Source organism: Salvelinus sp. IW2-2015, linkage group LG30 (genome assembly GCF_002910315.2).
Source record: "Salvelinus sp. IW2-2015 linkage group LG30, ASM291031v2, whole genome shotgun sequence".
NCBI classification, from domain to species: Eukaryota; Metazoa; Chordata; class Actinopteri; order Salmoniformes; family Salmonidae; genus Salvelinus; species Salvelinus sp. IW2-2015.
In genome coordinates this window covers 24,469,622-24,489,585 of record NC_036869.1, presented here as the reverse complement: position 1 = coordinate 24,489,585, position 19,964 = coordinate 24,469,622, and the positions used below count along the sequence as shown (strand labels likewise).

The window sequence follows — 19,964 nt, the reverse complement described above, 5'->3', positions numbered from 1 at the left end:
CTCGCGACCTTCGCCTCTCCTGAGTCCGTATGGGAGTTGCAGCGATGTGAAAAGACTGTAACTACCAATTGGATACCACGAAATTGGGGAGAAAAAAGGGGTAAAAAATAATTAACATTATGTATTGCGGGTCCGATTGAAGTGCCCGGCGGGTCGTACTTTGCCCCCCCTTGCCTTATGCATAGTTTKTACATCTCAATTGTCAGTAGAAAGCACATTTGTTTAAGCAAGTCAGCCATATCAGCTGTTTTTTTAAAGGCAGTAAATAAGGCTGCCTTATAACTGTTTCGCTACCAGACAAGGCTCCGCTGATTGCCAGGTGTAGCAGTAAGATGTTGGGACAGCTKTATGTTGGCCCTAACATTTTGTGGGCACCGTTTGTCACCGTTATTGTGCAATTAATGTATTGTTTAGTGTTGTGTAGTAGCTTTGCTGGCATGCATCCCACTTCTTTTTTTTTGCCACCCCAATATTTACATGCTAAAATCGCCACTGCCTACATCAATGCAGTTTACAGCCTATGGACAATAGTTGTGTATTCACTTGATAACAATAATACATTTGTCATTGCACTTTGTTCTTGTAGCCCAGATATAACAATTTTATTGTCTAAAAACGTAGGCCTATGCCCAGTCAATAGTAGAGCTTTGCATGTCCAGGGACCACAGAGGGCAGCCTGGATGAACGCACTACAGAACTGCCATTTCATAATCTCTTAATGAAAACTTCTTGCACTTTGACAGGTAAATATTTTGCTTATAGTCCTTATATCCAGCTAATGAGTGGCCTAATATCTAGCTAATATTTCGATTTTTAATTCGGCTACAAATCACTAGCCTCTCTCTTCCAGCTGTTCCAGTGCACAACAGGCTATGCACGCCTCTCCACAATAGGCCATTCCTCTTCTCATAGAATCCCAGGAAAATCTATAGACTACAAAAGCAATAGGACATTTAGATAATTTTTTATACAATGCCGAATTCGACGAAAGAAGCAGTCTTGCTCTTGCTAATTGCTGAATGTAAAACAGGCCTACAGCATAGAAAATGCATGTCGGTAAAGTTTCAATGTACATTGAAGTACAGTATTACCTGCATTTGTCACTATGACAATGAACACATCCTGAATGGTCTGAACCAGTATTTATCTGTGCGCTAGAGACCTCATGAATGGTCTTGCGTTACCACCTTATTATAATAGGCAGCATGCAGTAAGATGCATTAATCAGTTGATTGATAGGTGTAGGACTGTAGAACGATAGACGCTCAACTCTAGTGTGGATGCTCACCAACGTTTCACAGTTATGTAACCTATAGTTTATCATTATCGTTATTGGCTTGGTGGATGGCCCAGACCTCAACTCTGACACAACACAACTAACGTTATCGCAACAGAACTAGCGTTCTAGTAAGTCTAGCTAGCGTTAGCGAACTTGAATTAAATACATATAAAATGACATTACTTAACTTGTATACTCTATACATTTACTATTTCAAATAATTTATTCTGGCAAGTTTGCCACCAGCTCGCTGCAGTAGGGAAGTAAAGCGGAAGTCGAATCCATCACTTCCGTTGTTTGGCTATGCCCATAGCAACGTTCGAAAATGAGGTGGCGATAAACCCTGGATTGTGACGCTACCTATTGGCGGTTGAGAGGCTTTGAAGCCACCGGTCGGCCATAAAATCAAATACAATTTTGTCGGTCACATACATATGGTTAGCAGATGTTAATGCGAGTGTAACGAAATGCTTGAGCTTCTAGTTCCGACAGTGCAGTAATCTAAGAAGTAATCTAACAATTCCACAACAACTACCTAATACACAGAAATCTACTGGCACTCCCCAGTAGCATCAGTCCTCCATAGGAATTAATGGAATTCTACTGTATTTCAATTAAATGTTTGTAGGACAAAATTACATGTATTTAAGTATTTTTGTTGTTGTAGAACAGGAACATCAGTAACCTCTAAGAATGAAACTTTAAGCTAAATGTTTTTATATATATGTTTTATGTTTTGCTCACATCATATAATTATGCATTAAGGTGTCTGTAATATAGTAATGTGGCAAAAGCGAATGTAGACATTAATAAATGCATTTCTCTAGCTTCCAAAATATGTTTTACAACGGTGGGGGAGTGCCAAGGCAGAGGCACGGTGGTTTCAAAACAGCTTCTCCTATCAGTCATCTAGTGTATATATAAATGATTGTCCAAAACCCCTCTTGACTGCTGCAGGTCACATCTATATTTTTAGATTCTGCAATACATTTTATGATATCCATGCCACTTCATCACGAACATTTTGTTTCCCCTGCTTTCAATTATGCTCAATGTGGCAATTCCATTCAGGACAAATTAAGAAAAAGGCTGATCACCACAGGGTGTCACTGTCGCTCCTTAAATTATTAGGCCAGTTCTTGCCTTGGTCCTGGGGCAAAAGGAAACCACTGCGGATTCACACAGATTCGGTGGTTAAATTGAGCTGGTGGAGCTGGGCTCCTGCACCTTGGGTCAAAGTGGAATAGGAAAGAAAGTAGGATAAAAGTACTAACGCTAATCCTAGAATTGTAATCAGTGCTTGACTTGGACTGAAATAGGTGCCCGTGTTGTGCCGAAAATCTCCCCCCTGCCAGAACCCCCCCACCTTTAGGACAGTGGCTGAGGACACCCTGGCCTGACACCTTGATGTACCTGGCCCGACACCACCTGGCCCCCCAACCTGCTTGTTGCTGCCCCCCCAACACACACACACACTCAGAAACCTGGATACCTTTACTGACCTTGATGTCTTTATGAAAGCCATCTGACCATAGGGTTTTGCAGTGTTTGTACCCTCTATAGCCACACATGATGTTTGAGCCTTTTGGTCATACTGTATATGACCCTCGATTTAATACTGGATCAGAAACCGACTGTTGCTCTTTCCTTATTGAAATGGTGAATAAAAGGACGACTATGATTTGAATGTGTCAATTGTATGCAATGCAAATTACGCTAAAGAAAGCCATTGTGAATTCAGTGGGTTTTTCTTCATTATTGTCAACAAGACATTATTGTGATGTACCCTTGTCCTGTCTCTAAACACTGTGTATTGAGGATACTTGTGGTGATAAATCTATCATCCAAGTTGGGATCAATAAACTACTACTGCTACTACTAATACTACTATTAGGGTCAAGTTCCATTCCATTGAAAAGCAATGCAGAATAATTTAAACCCTGCCTATTATAACCCAAGCTCTAAGGCTGTATTCATTGATATTAGACTGCCCATAACTGTCTTATGAATTTGAGTGGTTACGTTTCTCCAGTATATCCCCCAGTTTATCAAAATGTGGCTGTTGCAATTACAGAATATGGATCTCATTGATGTAGTTGTTTCTACTTTTGGTCATTTCCATGTACACTGCATTCGGAAAGTATAAAGACCCTTTTTACACATTTTGTTATGTTACGGCCTTATTCTAAAATGGATTAAATAAAAAAATTGTCCTCTTCAATCTACATAAAATTCCCCATGATGACTAAGCGAAAACAGATTTTTTGAATTTTTAGCAAATTTATTACAAATAAAAACAGAAATACTTTCTTTACATAAGTATTCAGACCCTTTGCTATGAAACTCGAAATTGAGCTCAGGTGCATCCTGTTTCCAATGATCATCCTTGAGATGTTTCTACAACTTTATTGGAGTCCACCTGTGGTAAATTCAATTGATTGGACATGATTTGGAAATGACTTGTGTCATGCACAAAGTAGACGTCCTAACCGACTTGCCAAAACTATAGTTTGTTCACAAGAAATGTGTGGAGTGGTTGAAAAACGAGTTTTAATGACTCCAACCTAAGTGTATGTAAACTTCCGACTTCAACTGTATGTAAATGTAATATTTCAGTATGAGCAGGCGTAAACTACAGACAATGAACACAATTGCATTTTATCGATGGCAATTTGAATGCACAGAGATACCGTGACGAGATCCTGAGGCCCATTGTCTTGCCATTCATCTGCCGCCATCACCTCATGTTTCAGCATGATAATGCACAGCCCCACATTGCAAGGATCTGTACACAATTTCTGGAAGCTGAAAATGGCACAGTTCTTACATGCCCTGCATACTCACCAGACATGTCACCCATTGGGATGCTTTGGATCGACCTGTACGACAGCGTGTTGTAGTTCCCACCTTCTTGCCCTTTGTGCTGTTGTCTGTGCCCAATGATGTTTGTACCATGTTTTGTGCTTCTACCATGTTGTGTTGCTACCATGCTGTGTTGTCATGTGTTGCTGCCTTGCTATGTTGTTGTCTTAGGTATCTCTTTATGTAGTGTTGTGTTGTCTCTCTTGTTGTGATGTGTGTTTTGTCCTATATTTATAGGTTATTTAAAAATAAAACAATTTTAATCCCAGCCCCCGTCCCCGCAGGAGGTMTTTTGCCTTTTGGTAGGCCATCATTGTAAATAAGAATATGTTCTTAACTGACTTGCCTAGTTAAATAAAGGATAAATAAAATAAAATATCCAGCAACTTTGCACAGCCATTGAAGAGGAGTGGGACAATATTCCCCAGGCCACAATCAACAGCCTGATCAACTCTATGCAAAGGAGATGTGTCGCGCTGAATGAGGCAAATGGTGGTCACACCAGCTTCTGACTGGTTTTCTGATCCATGCCCCTAGGGCCTAATGAATTTATTTCAATTGACTGATTTCCTTAAATAAACTTTAACTCAGTAAAATCTTTGAAATTGTTGCATGTTGCGTTTATATTTTTGTTCGGTGTAGTTATGAGGTTAGGAGATTGGGAACCAATCTGGACTAGCTAAAGCCAACTTCATAAAATTGCTAGGTGGCTAGTATTATTACAGAGAAACAATAACAGGACAAATCTGGCGGGGCACGTGCCCCTGTGCCCCCTATAGGCATGACGCCTCTAATCACATATACAGTGCATTCGGAAAGTATTCAGACACCTTGACTTTTCCCACATTTTGCTATGTTACAATTCTAAAATTGATTAAATAAAAATAGTTCCCCATTTTTCTACACACAATACTCCATAATGACAAAGCGAAAACAGGTTTTTAGAAATTTTTGCAAATGTATTAAAAATAAAAAACTGAAATACCTTATTAACATAAGTATTCAGACCCTTTGCTATGAGACTCGAAATTGAGCTCAGTTGCATCCTGTTTTGATTGATCATCCTTGAGCTGTTTCTACAACATGATTGGAGTCCACCTGTGGTAAAGTCAATTGATTGGACATGATTTGGAATGGCACACACCTGTCTATATAAGGTCCCACAGTTGACAGGGCGAAAACCAAGCCATGAGGTCGAAGGAATTGTCCGTAGAGCTCCGAGACAAGATTGTGTCTCAACACAGATCTGGGGAAGGGTATAAAAAAAATGTTGACAGCATTGAATGTCCCCAAGAACACAGTGGCCTCTATCATTCTTAAATGGAAAAAGTTTGGAACCACCAAGACTCTTCCCAGAGTTGGCCACCCGGCCAAACTAAGCAAACTAATTTTCAGACCAGAGCGGAAGGACCGTTTAAAAAAAAATACATATAGGCATGTCAGTTACAGTATAGATTAATTAAGTTTGCATGAATGCATAAAAACTTTTGGCTGAACTGTCTGTTTGAAACAGGAGCTAGCTATGCACCTCAGGTTACATAACCCACTCTCACTTCATTCATTCATTCACTCACTCACTTACCCAGTGAGTTTATTGAGAGAACACACCGTTTGGAGAAATGAAGTCCAGGAAGCCTGATGCTGGCTCAGCACAGTGAGTAAATCTGAGGAGGACATCAGAGGGCTTGGCTGCGTTCAAAATGGGACTCTATTCCCTACATAGTGCACTACTTATGACCAGAGCCCTATATAGGCAAWAGGATGCCATTTGGGACCCATGGCACACTGTCTGCAAATCTGGAAAAAACATCACTGCCTATGGACAGAGTAAGCATTCTCTCTCCTCAGGAAGTGCACGAGAGACCCTGCACTGTTCAATCCATTCTTCAATCCATTATTTTTGAAGAACACATACTCCCAAGTATGTGTTAATGTAAGTGTGACTGTATTTTGTTTCGGCTGTCCAGTTCAGAGGTGTGTGGGAGAGTCGGAGTGCAGCTACAAGCGTCTTCACACAAATCAGAGGCAGTCATTTTACCCTTTGTAACTGGGTGCGGGCCGAGTCCAGAGAAGAGGGGGCAGGGAACCTTTTATTKAGCTCAGACTGTAAGTAGGTACAGCTGGGAAGGAGAGTGGAGGGAATAGCACCGTTCTCAATATGAAATTATTTTGTTATGGTCCCTCACTCTCTCATTCTTTCCCTACCACTCCTGGTTTTCCCCCTTGTTCTTGCCAAATGTCTCTCAGACACAGTGTTGTTCATAAAACATGGATTCTCTCTTGGAGTTTAAAAACTCTAAATGAACAAAATGGTGAGGGATGAGAGCACATAGAGAAAAGGGTGTGTAAGAGAGAAAGGCAGCAGTTGTCGTTGGGGGTTAACTGCCTTGCTCAAGGGCAGAATGGCAGATTTTTCCACATTGCTGGCTCGGGGATTCGAACCAGCAACCTTTTGGTTACTAGCCCAACGCAATTAAGCGCTAGGCAACTTGCCAAAGAGGCCAAGTGGCAGGGAGGGATGGAAAACAAATGAGGAATGCATACAAAGATCTTAGGCAGGGGATAGGAGAAGTTGAAAGGAGGTGGTATGGAGAGAGAAAGTCAGAACAGCGGTGATAGACAAGGTCTTGGTTTGAATCAGAAAGCTAATAAAATCAGGTTTTGGAAACACATTAGCAATTTGTAATTGTTTTTAACAACATTTTGAGGATGGTTTACAGTTGCTTTGGTAAAAAAAATTAACAAAAAAAATTTCATGTGGTATGCTGAGAATAAATACAGCTTTGGTTGTGTAGGAAGAATGATATCATTACAAGCTAATACGAGAACATAAAACTGACAAAACATCAAAATAAACTGGCACAAGGCTTTCACAACAGTCAAACTCTGTCTGACAAAAAGCACACCACTGACGTCTTGTTAACCACAATCTGAATGACTGGAAGATTAAATAAGCGAACGGACCAGGTAGAAATTAAGAAATGTGAAAAAAGAGGCACAAAGTGAAAAGTTTGACAGTCTTGAAAGTTTTCATTCTCGTTGATACACTCTGGTGCACAGGACATCCCCGGCGCTCATTATCTGAAAGAAAATTACAACTAAATTAATACAAAACTCTGATAAATCAAACATATATATTTGCCCCCAAATACAGTTAAAGCCTAACATGTAAATACAGGAATAAGATTACCATTTGTTGGCAATAAAAATTGACTCTTTACCAAAATCAGTTCACCATCATTGGTCACTTCACGGGTCCAGGCAGTCTTAGGGCCCTCCCCTTTCTGCAAAATCTGCTCACAGCTGATCTTGTTATCTGTCTCCCAGCGAGGGGTACTCTGGAGATCATAGGAGGAAGGCCAGGCAAGGATTGAATAGATAAATGACACTGCATGCTGTAGTGAATTGGTTAGATAGAAAGACACAGTAGATCTGTGTGTGACCCTGAGGCTTCTCATTTGGTACTCAGTACTGTTGCAGCATGTTACTGCTTCCTCAAGTCTGTACGACGTTATGTTTGCTGCCCTCTACAAACCATATAAAAAGTAAGAATAATAAACCATCACCAAGAACAACTATCAAGTTACACACGGATTATTTCCACATGCTTATACAGACCCCTGATTTCATACACTGAGTCCTGGCAAAATATGCACATATGGTAACAAAAATATTTCATGCAACATATGTAGAGATGACGATGATGAAGAGTGTGGACATGGAGTATTACCGTGCAGAGGCGTCCGTCCACTGTGGTCTCATTGAAGGACTGTCCCACGGTGAAGGAGACATGGGTGGTGCGTACGCTGGTGGAGGTCTGGATGGAGAGGCTCTCTCCCTGCTGGGTGATCTCTACTGCAGGCCTGGAGGCTGCAGCCACGGCTATCTTCCTGACAAACACGTTCACACCTGGTCATAGGGGACCAATAAGGTATCACAGGAGTAGATGGAGAATGGAGACATTGTTTGCGTCCTAAATGGCACCCTATTCACTACATAGTGCACTAGTTTTGAACAGGGCTCTACGGGGCTTTTGAAAAGTAGTACATTATATAGGGAATATAGTGCTGTTTGGGATGCATCTGTTGTGATGAAAAGCCATATCACAGCCATCATTCATAACCGTTAYTTTATGGGTAGTGGGAACGACATCAGAGGGGAGGGTTTGATCTCAGACAGAGCTCTCATTCATTCAACTTTAAGGGATGATTAGCATAGACTTTCATACAATTAACAGGATGTTACTCAACTAAATGAATGAAATATCAGACTGAATTTCATTCCTCTCGCCTATTCAAATTAACATTCTTATCCCTAAACAAAAATCTGACAAACCTTCTCATTGGAAAGTTTATTTTTGCCTGGAGCGAAATTGCTCTTCGGAGGGATATAATTGCTGTTGCCCACAGAGAAACCGCCGGAGCGAGTTAGTTGAGGAGTCCCAGGGTACTGGGGGAATGTCAGTCTCAGTACCGGCTGACTGAGGGGGCCCACTTCAGGGGGCCCATTTCAGGGTATAGTCCCGTTTACACGGGCTTTAATTACTATCTCATGAGGACTTGGTTTATAACTAGGTAAAATATAACATTCCTCCACGGGTTATTTGTCTTTACATTTTAATGGATGCCGCTGACTGGCCCTCCTCTGACCTTTCTGTGTGTGTGTGTGTCTGTGTGTGTGTGTGTGTGTGTGGTGTGTGTGTGTGTGTGTGTGTGTGGTGTGTGTGTGTGGTGTGTGTTGTGTGTGTGTGTTGTGTGTGTGTGTGTGTGTGTGTGTGTGTGTAGTGTGTGTAGGTGTGTGTGTGTAGGTGTGTGTGTGTAGGTGTGTGTGTGTAGGTGACTGAGTGTGTATGTGGACGGGTGCCTCAAAAAGGATAACCAAAGACTTTTAAAACAATAAATCAAGCAAGATAATTATTACAAATAATATGGCTAGCTCATAATTACCCATAAAACCAAACACATGCACAGGGGAGAAGAAACACTTGAGTGGTGTGTGCGGCCACAGACCAAGCTGGTTTAACATTTCACCCATAGCCCAGAGTGGGATGCTTGACATATCCCTGACAAAGGCTAGGGCTCCATAGATTGCAAAAAAGAAGAATGGCAATTGCATAAATAAGTGCAACAGTGATTTGTAGAATTTATGATAATCTGAGACTATATCAAAGAGTCGATACATTTACAGACATGTCTACTACAAACATATTTATATATAGAGTGCATTAAGACATTCGAATGTTAGTTATAATAACCAAAAGGCTACGTCCATGTTCATAACWGTATGAAAATACTCACCCAATGCTTTCAGGAGCTCTTCAAAGTTTTCAGAAGTCTTCATTTTCCACGTCCCAGAGAAGTCTGCAATTTTACGGTCCATTTCAGATGTAATTGTTTGCTATAGTAGTCGATACTTACAGAAACAAATAGATAACGTTACTATTCAGTTCTCTGCTGACCCTGTGAAAATAAACTGTTTGCAGCTACTCTGGTTTTCCTTTGCATTTCGTCTCTCAGGTTGGGTACCGTTACCTGGTTCTCTCTGTTTACTCTATCCCCCTCCCCCTCCCCCTCCTTCAGAGGTTGGTTCAATCTGTTCCGCGAACTCCCTTCTTTGTCTTATGTCTTGCTTGGTCGAAGCGTACCGAGCGCGCCCTGGGTGGTAATGAACAGCAATAATCCATCATGGAACCAAAGCGCACGGAGCGTCCAGGTGCCTGTTCCTCTTCTCGAGCATTAGTGGAAGAATCAATAATTGTTGCTGTATATTCACGGAAAATAGCCGACTGAGATATCTAGACCCTAGATATATCTATGACTATTACAGTATATAATATTGCGTTTTGTAAACTAGGCTAGATACATTTTCATTAGGTTACAATGGAAACGTTTATATAGTGCCAGTTCTATCGAGCGGGATTTTATTGCCAAACAAACTGCAAGAACGGGACCCCTAATTAAGAAAGTATGCTTGCACTTTGAAGTTGAATGGCGCCAGTGCGGTAAATCAGGTTGTGGAATTCAAAACAAGAATTTGGGCAAGTGAGTGAAGGGATAAGAAAGGGGTATCGTCGGTCCTATTGAAAACGTCAAGTTTGTTAAAGAGGATCCCATCCTAAAGAAGATTATGATTTTGGAATGTGAAATCAGATAGGTTGGGTTAGCGCCTATAGAAAGAGGAGAGAAGGAAGTGCAGAGGGCAGTGAGGGGATGCCGATCAATGACCCATGGCAATCATCTATATGAGGATATTTCCTATCATGGGCTGGCTCTTCTCAATGAGCACATTAGAAAATTGCATATTCCATATTGACAATATATCAATAAATCAATCAAAACATAATATGGGGTACAAGTCCTTCACTCCCTTTTACTTATTTAAATATAAATACAATTACATAAATATTGATATATATTTCTAATCACGCCTAATTACGTTCACCAACTGATTCAAGAATAGGCTACATTAAAGCACATAAATTGTTTGAAACATAGAAATCTTGAAATGCTTCTCAATGAGATGATATGTTCTAGAACTCTCTGGAACAGAACACAGTTTCATGTCTTTACATGTTTATGTGTTTACAAAACAACAGACCTCTTTTATAAGTAACTGAAGAAAGACCACTATCTCCTCCTTATACAGTTGAAGTTGGAAGTTTACATACACTTTAGCCAAGTACATTTAAATTCAGTTCTTCACAATTCCTGACATTTAATCCTAGTAAAGATTCCCTGTCTTGGGTCAGTTAGGATCACCACTTTATTTTAAGAATGTGAAATGTCAGAATAATAGTAGAGAGAATGATTTATTTCAGCTTTTTTTCTTTCATCACATTCCCAGTGGGTCAGAAGTTTACATACGCTCAATTACTACTTGGTAGCATTGCTTTTCAATTGTTTAACTTGGGTCAAACATTTCGGGTAGTCTTCCACAAGCTTCCCACAATACTTTGGGTGAATTTTGGCCCATTCCGCCTGACGGAACTGGTGCAGCTGAGTCAGATTTGTAGGTCTCCTTGCTCACACACGCTTTTTCAGTTCTGCCCACACATTTTCTATGGGATTGCGGTCAGGGCTTTGTGATAGCCACTCCAATACCTTGACTTTGTTGTCCTTAAGCCGGTTTGCCACAACTTTGGAAGTATGCTTGGGGTCATTGTCCATTTGGAAGACCCATTTTCAACCAAGCATTAAACTTCCTGACTGATGTCTTGAGATGTTGCTTGAATATATCCACATAATTTTCATGGCTCATGATGCCATCTATTTTGTGAAGTGCACTAGTCCCTCCTGACGCAAAGCACACCCACAACATGATGCTGCCACCCCCGTGCTTCGCGGTTGGGATGGGGTTCTTCGGCTTGCAAGCATCCCCCTTTTTCCTCCAAACATAACGATGGTCATTATGGCCAAACAGTTCTATTTTTGTTTCATCAGACCAGAGGACATATCTCCAAAACGTATGATCTTTGTCCCATGTGCAGTTGCAAACCGTAGTCTTGCTATTTTTATGCCGTTTTGGAGCAGTAGCTTCTTCCTTGCTGAGCGGCCTTTCAGGTTATGTCCATATAGGACTCTTTTACTGTGGATATAGATACTTTTGTACCTGTTTCCTCCAGCATCTTCACAAGGTCCTTTGCTGATGTTCTGGGATTGATTTGCACTTTTCACACCAAAGTACATACATCTCTAGGAGACAGAACGCGTCTTTCCTGAGCGGTATGACGGCTGCTTTGTCCCATGGTGTTGTATACTGCTGTACTATTGTTTGTACAGGATGAAGGTGCACCTACAGCGTTTGGAAATTCTCCAGGATGAACCAGACTTTTAGGTCTACAATTATTTTTCTGAGGTCTTGGCTGATTTCTTTTGATTTTCCCATGATGTCAAGCAAAGAGGCACTGGGTTTGAAGGTAGGCCTTGAAATACATCCACAGGTGCACCTCCAATTGACTCAAATGATGTCAATTAGCCTACAGAAGCTTCTAAAGGCCATGACATCATTTTCTGGAATTTTCCAAGCTGTTTAAAGGCACAGTCAACTTAGTGTATGTAAACTTCTGACCCACTGGAATTGTGATACAGTGAATTATAAGTGAAATAATCTGTCTGTTAACAATTGTTGGAAAAATGACTTGTGTCATGCACGAAGTAGATGTCCTAACCGACTTGCCAAAACTATAGTTTGTTTACAAGAAATGTGTGGAGTGGTTGAAAAATGAGTTTTAATGACTCCAACCTAAGTGTATGTAAACTTCCGACTTCAACTGTACCTCTCTCCATCCCTTTGGTTGCACTCTAGTGAAAAACTTCTCTTCCAAAATCATGACATTCAAGCAACTCCCTTTTCATATTGCAATTCGAAAATCTAGGGGAAAGTGAGCAAATGAGTTTGCGACCATACAATTTGTCTGCCTTTAAAAGTGTTTAAAAGTGTTGCATATTTATTTGTCAGCCTTTAAAAGTGTTGCATAGAGATCAAAGTCAAATGGACCCCAACAACAGAGAGGAGACAGGGTGAGGGTGTAAAATTAAACAACCCTCTCAATTCAATTTCAAAGGGTTTTATTGGAATGGGAAACATATGTTTACATTGCCAAAGCAAATGAAATAGATAATAAACATAAGTGAAATAAAATGTACAGAAAACATTACACTCACAAAAGTTCCAAAAGTATAAAGACATTTCAAATGTCATATTATGTCTTTAAACAGTGTTGTAATGATGTGCAAATAGTTAAAGTATTTGTACACCTCTCTCTCTCTCTCCAAATGTCAAGAGGTAATTACCAACCAATTCTGTCCCGCTGGTTCCGTCTCCTCCACATCCTCTTACAACCCCCCTCCCTCTCCTCTTCCTCCTGCCAAGAACATTTCAACAAGTCTGGATCAGAACTAATACCCCTGGAAACCTAATACTGTGTATTCTACCAACCCAAAAAATGTAACCCAAAACATTTATCTATGTTTGCAAAATATTCCAGTGGTAAACGTTTCTAGCCCCCCCCCCCCAAGCTCAATAACATACTTCATAATTTGAATTAGATGGACAGTCCCGCACTCACTGTTGGCTGACCTCACCCCCTTTCATCTTTCCCTGAAGAATATGGGAAAGTCCGAAATTGAACCCTATACCCTCCATAGTGCACTACTTTTTACCAAATACCTTTAAAAATGAGTTCACAATATAGATAATAGGGTGCCACTTGGACATAGCCTATGAGGCTAAGAGGCCCAGCTAAGGACTGAGTTGGATAAAGGAGAGGAGAAGGTCCTCTGAAAAAATGTGAGGACATCTAGTCCCTGTTGTGATGACGACCGGTATTCTTTCAAATCTCTTGATTGTTCATGTTTCCCCTGAATGCATTCTCATTTTACAGGACATAATCACAGAGGAGCAATTGAGGGTAACGGTCATTCCCAATGTATGAATGTGTCTTTGTGTCTTCATAGGGCAAATTCCATTTCAATTCAGATGATGTGATGATTGACATTCAATTCAAGAATTGAAAAAAAAGGCTAAACAAATATTATTTTCATGAATTCATTAATTTTATTTTAATTATTGGATGACCTGAACTGATGGACTTAAAACGGAGCTGAGTGTAATGAATATTGCTACATTAATTATGCACTCCATATGGCCATTTTGTGTTGAGAAATGTTAGTAACTGGTGGAAACATTGAAGTAATGTAATAAAAACAAGACTAGTACCAACATATTGATATAGCTTTTATAAAACARAGCTACCTGGTTGGTAGTAATTCAATATTTATTGACATGATTATGAAACATATTTTATTTTGTCAAATCTAATCAAATGCATTTATATTGAGTGCACGACAAAAGTAAAGCTTAAGCACAGGATAGGATGTCGATGTAGCGCCATCTACTGTTGAATGCGATTTTCTGATTCCAATTTCATATTAGTGCGGGACATAAGATTTTGTAGTCTTTTGCTTCCACCCGGACGACTGCATCAGTCACAACATGGCGAACCACCTTCGTTTTGTTGCTCGGACGGTGATGGTCAATGAGGGCAATATCGATGCAGCTTACAAGGCTCTAAATAGGTATCGTATTTCCACATGTATTTTTAAGTTACTGAGATAGCTAACGTTAGCTATTGTAAGTCAGCTTGTTATTTGAACATCGTCGTTCGAACATAGCTAACTTGATCAATGTCATTCCGACATGACTTCCGGTGTAGACAGAATCCATACGGTAAACGATGAATTTGGCGATTTAAACCCAGGAAGCAGACATTCAACTTGCCGTTCGCCAGTTTTTCACGCTTAAATGTCAAAATCCATTCGGTAGGCTACTTACCAAAGGACGGACGATAGTTGCTCAGCGAAACTCTATTATTACGGCCGGTATGTAACGTTAAATACCAAAAAGCTCAAAATAAAAAGTTTCATGCAACCGAAAAAATGCATCTGGTGAAAGTGAAAATCGCCTTCTGCACCTCCAATAAAATCACAAATTACTGCCACGCACAGGTCCGCGGATCCAACAGCAGTAAAGGTAATTGATTGTATCGCCTAGAACAGTGTATGAACGTAATATAAATTGGTTTTCACCTGCGCTCAACGGAATGCAATAATATTTAATGTAAGATAGGTAGACAATAGGCTAGGTCTTTACAGTGATATTTATATATTTCTTAATTCAATTCTTTTACTTTTAGATTTGTGTGTATTGTTGTGAATTGTTAGATATTACTGCACTGTTGGAATTAGGACCACAAACATTTCGCCACACCCGCAATAACATCTSCTAAATATGTGTACGAGACCAATACAATTGGATTTAGGTATGTGGAGACACATTGTACAATATGAGGATGAAATTATAGTCCTAAAAAAGTTGATCAGTTTTACTGACTTTACTGACTTTTACTGATGCGCAACTCACTCACCGGCGATGGCCGATGCGCTCGTGATAAAAGCCTGTCTCTCTCGTTTTACTTAGTAAAAACAATGCTCTTCACTCAATAGGCCTATTTGGAAGTTGATACAATACATGGTCAAATGTATGTTATGTGGACACCCCTTCAAATTAGTGGAACACTCGTTGATGACAGGTGTATAAAATCGAGCACACAGCCATAGACAAACATTGGCACTAGAATGGCCTGTACTAACGGGCTCAGTCAATTTCAAAGTGGCACCATCATAGGATGACACCTTTCCAACAAGTCAGTTCGTCAGAAATGTCTAGGAGCAACAATGGCTCAGCCGCGAAGTGGTAAGCCACATAAGCTCACAGAAAGGGACCACCGTGTGCTGAAGCTTGTAGCGCATAAAAAATAATCTGTCCTTGGTTTCAACACTCACTATGGAGTCCCAAATGGCCTCTGGAAGCAACGTTAGCACAATAACTGCTTGCCGGGAGCATCATGAAATTGGTTTTCATGGCCAAGCAGCCGCACAGAAGCCTAAGATCACCGTGCGCAATGCCAAGCATCGGCTAGAGTGGTTTAAAGCTCACCCCCATTGGACTCTGGAGCAGCGGAAACCTGTTCTCTGAATCACGCTTCACCATCTGGCAGTCCGGCAGCTGATTCTGGGTTTGGCAGATGCCAGGAGACCGCTACCTGCGCGAATACAAAGTGCCAACTGTAAAGTTTGGTGGAGGAGGAATAATGATCTGGGGATGTTCTTCATGGTTCGGGCTAGGCCCGTTAGTTCCAGTGAAGGGAAATCTTAACGCTGCAGCATACAATGACATTCTAGACAATTCTGTTTGGGGAAGGCCCTTTCTGTTTCAGCAAGACAAAGCGAGGTCCATACAGAAATTATTTGTCGAGATTGGTGTGGAAGAACTTGACTGACCTGCACAGAGCCCTGACCTCAACCCCATCGAACACCTTTGGGATGAATTGGAACGCTGACTGCGAAGCCAGGCCAAATCACCCAACATCAGTGCCTGACCTCASTAATGCTTGTGGCTGAATGGAAGCAAGTCCCTGCAGCAATGTTCCAACATCTAGTGGAAAGTCTACCCAGAAGAGTGGAGATTGTTCTAGCAGAAAAGGGGGGATCAACTCCATATTAATGAATTTGTAATGAGATGTTTGACGAGCAGGTGTCCACATACTTTTGCTTACGTAGTGTATTTGTTAGCCTACTGGCAGATATTTATCTTCACTTTTCAGCAGGAGCCATTTGCTTTCCAATCTGTGTTTCCCCGCGATTGTGTGAAACCTGAATGTGACCCCCCCCGCCCTCCGTTTAATCTCCGAACTGCCTCTACGCTAGCCCAAAAGGAACACCTATGTGAGAATGCTATTCATTGACTACAGCTCAGCATTCAACACCATAGTGCCCTCAAAGTTCATCACTAAGCTAAGGACCCTGGGACTAAACACCTCCTTCTGCAACTGGTGGTAAGGGTAGGTAACAACACATCCGCCACACTGATCCTCAACACGGGGGCCCCTCAGGGGTGCGGCTCAGTCCCCTCCTGTACTCCCTGTTCACTCATGACTGCATGGCCAGGCATGACTCCAACAACATCATCAAGTTTGCCCATGACACAACAGTGGCAGGCCTGATCACCGACAACGATGAGACAGCCTATAGGGAGGAGGTCAGAGACCTGGCCGTGTGATGCCAGGACAACAACTTCTCCCTCAACAGGATCAAGACAAAGGAGATGATTGTGGACTACAGGAAAAGGAGTACCAAGCATGCCCCCATTCTCATTGACGGGGCTGTAGTGGAGCAGGTTGAGAGCTTCAAGTTCCACATCACCAACAAACTAGAATGGTCAAAACACACCAAGACAGTCGTGAAGAGGGCACGACAGTGCCTATTCCCCCTCAGGAGACTGAAAACATTTGGCATGGGTCCTCAGATCCTCAAGGTTCTAGAGCTGCAACATCAGGAGCATCCTGACTGGTTGCATCACTGCCTGGTATGGCAACTGCTCTGCCTCCGACCGCAAGGCACTACAGAGGGTAGTGCGTACGGCCCAGTACATCCCTGGGGCCAAGCTTCCTGCCATCCAGGACCTCTATACCAGGCGGTGTTAGAGGAAGGCCCTAAAAATKGTCAAAGACTCCAGCCACCCTAGTCATAGACTGTTCTCTCTGCTACCGCACGGCAAGCGGTACCTGAGTGCCAAGTCTAGGTCTAAGAGGCTTATTAACAGCTTCTACCCCTAAGCCATGAGACTACTGAACAGCTAATCAAAGGGCTACCCAGACCCCACTTACACTGCTGCTACTCTTTTTATTATCTGTGCATAGTTACTTTAACTCTACCTACAGGTACATATTACCTCTTATCTCGACTAACCGGTGCCCCCGCACATTGGCTCTGTACCGGTACCCCCTGTATATAGCCTTGCTWTTGTTATTTTACTGCTGCTGTTTAATTAGTTGTTACTTGTATTTGACATTTTTTACTTAACACTTGTTTTTCTTAACTTCTTAAAGCATTGTTGGTTAAGGGCTTGTAAGTAAGCATTTCACTCTAAGGTCTACATCTGTTGTATTCTCTGCGTGTTACAAATAACATTTGATTTGATGCCGTTCACTGACAGATTTGCCCGACTGTAGGCATGCTTTGTGATTGGGCTACACACAATCCACAGCTAGGCAATTCAAAACAAAAAAAGCTATTGATTCTGTGGCTAAATGATAGGCCTACTCCTGCTGTAGTAGTCTGAACTGTTGAATTTGTTTCTGAACAGACAGCAGTAGTTCTATGACTTTGTTAAATGTATGTCAATTCATCAGCACCTCCAGCACCCAGCTATGCTATAAGGAAATAAATGAAGTGCATAACTGGAGAGAGAAGAGTTGCAGGCTCATGTCTATCAGAGCAGAGAGAGGGAGCAATGTCATATAATGTGAATCTCATTCTAGTTCTGTGAGCGACACGGCCACGCGTTGGTCTGTAGGTAAAAATGTTGATTAAACAAACCCGTGCCGGCACAACACAAATAAAGTGTTGAATAACAGGCACTTTTTCACATTGTTTTTTTTTGCTGGCATGATAATTAGAGGAGGCAACTTGAATTAACTCTGATTGCTTTTATTAAAAATGTTACATTGCAAACAGTCCCAATAATTTTTCATGCCACGAGGTACCGGATTATGGCAAATGGGTTCTGGAACGAAACAGTCCAAAACTGAGCGGTACCAGATCCTGTTCTCAAATTAGCGAACTGAAGATTTAGCTTGCTACTGTGTTCACGATCACCAAATCAGTATCGCCCAAAATTGCTACCGTCGAGGAGGGGCTATTTTCTACTGCTTTCCCTCCCTTCCTGCTTGGTTGCCTACCTTTCCCTAAGACTCTCCATTCCCTCTTGCGTATTAGAAATTTTGATTTTTTTTTTAACCTAAAGCCCGCGGCTTTAACGTTCTGATACATTGTATTTTAAGACTAGTTAAGTCCCATGACAACGCCCTTATGTCTTGTTATCCGTGCATGATGCTGACTAAAAAAACAGACATTTGAGATGGATTCATATTTCCTACTACTCAGAGACATATTATACGCCTTTTAATAAGACGCATAATGGCTAACACGTCCTCATGTCAAAGAACACAACATTTTACGTGTAGGCCTGCTTCTAACCCATTTCTCTCTGCTCTCTCATTTTACACCCTTAAGAGTGCTGTCTGTGGATGGAATTATCGAAACGGTGAAACGAAAGCGCTACTATGAGAAGCCATGTCGGCGCAGGCAGCGAGAGAACTACGAGAACTGCAAGAGGATCTATCATTCTGAAATGGCCAGGAAGATCTCCTTCATCTCCCGGACGCAAAGACGAGACCCCTGGGTCGGCTCCTAGATGGAGGGCTATGTTCCGTCCGTGCGACGAGGACAGTTAGGAGTAAGAGCTCACTGAGTTAGCACTACCCAGCTGGAAGATGGAAGGGGAAAGAAAAGTCCTCTGAAGGGAACTTCAATAAACCGGATCCAACTAGATTTGTATTCCACAATCCAAAGGGTTAGGGTTAGTGGCTGACACTTTGAAAAATTGTTTATCATCGAAATGATGTCGTCTGTTTTGAATGGTAATTTTCCCTGTTCATTATAGCACAGTGTGCCAGAGGCGAGCATGTCTGTCTTGTTTGAGAAATGAAACCTTCATTCTTGTTTGAAACGAGACAGTAACTATTTACATGAAACTATTGTTAACATTTTAGACACAAAGCCAAATTTATGTTTCGCACCTGGATCAAAAGTTGTGGTAATACTGAAGTTAAATAAATTGTCTCATGGTGTACGTTTGTTTCTAGTACGTTTTGTTTCTGAGATTAAATGAACCAATTTTGCTTGCGCCCACCACTTATTTTTGTTAGTTTTGTGCCATATTGCACTATTTTGAGGTAAGCCATGTTCTATAAATGAAAACGTCCTTTATACAATGCTTTTTTAGAGTATTGTAAAAAAGAATGGCATTTGTTTTGGGATGAACAAACAATTTATAGATTAGGTTGCAAATTGATAACAATATATTCATTTTAAAAGGAGAATTTGAACAACAGTGTAATTATGCAGGATATCAGTCTACTAAGACATTGGCTTCATCCCAAATTGTACCCTATTTCCTATATAGTGCACCCCTTAATGGTCCATTTAAGTCCATTCCTTGCCAGAGATGCATAAACTATGGACGGGTTGTCACATCCACTGGTTTCTCTAAATGGGGGCCCCCAATGTGAGCTCGTGCTCTAGCGCCCATAAAAGCAAAAGCACTTGCTGCCCTGCAGAGGTTGCTGGCCAGAGCAAATCGTCTTGACATTGTGGAGTAGGGCAATAAATTATCTATGATGGATTTGCAAGTTTTTCGGTTG

The 19,964-nt window shown here is 41.3% G+C and overlaps 2 protein-coding genes across 2 annotated transcripts; one reads left to right on the top strand and one right to left on the bottom strand.

Annotated features, from left to right (window-relative positions):
- Nucleotides 1–6,813: 6,813 nt before the first annotated feature.
- On the bottom strand, nucleotides 6,814–9,989 carry crabp2b (cellular retinoic acid binding protein 2, b). Its single transcript, XM_023974619.2, has 4 exons — nucleotides 9,439–9,989; nucleotides 7,872–8,050; nucleotides 7,363–7,479; nucleotides 6,814–7,222 (listed from the first exon to the last, which is right to left on the bottom strand). The coding sequence occupies exons 1-4, from the start codon at nucleotides 9,518–9,520 to the stop codon at nucleotides 7,172–7,174; spliced, it is 429 nt and encodes a 142-aa protein (XP_023830387.1). The 5' UTR covers nucleotides 9,521–9,989; the 3' UTR covers nucleotides 6,814–7,171.
- Nucleotides 9,990–14,097: 4,108 nt separating this feature from the next.
- Nucleotides 14,098–19,391, top strand: mrps21 (mitochondrial ribosomal protein S21). The gene is made up of 2 exons (XM_023975464.2): nucleotides 14,098–14,217; nucleotides 18,775–19,391. Exons 1-2 carry the CDS (start codon nucleotides 14,135–14,137, stop codon nucleotides 18,953–18,955), a joined length of 264 nt encoding a protein of 87 aa, XP_023831232.1. The 5' UTR covers nucleotides 14,098–14,134; the 3' UTR covers nucleotides 18,956–19,391.
- Nucleotides 19,392–19,964: the final 573 nt, after the last annotated feature.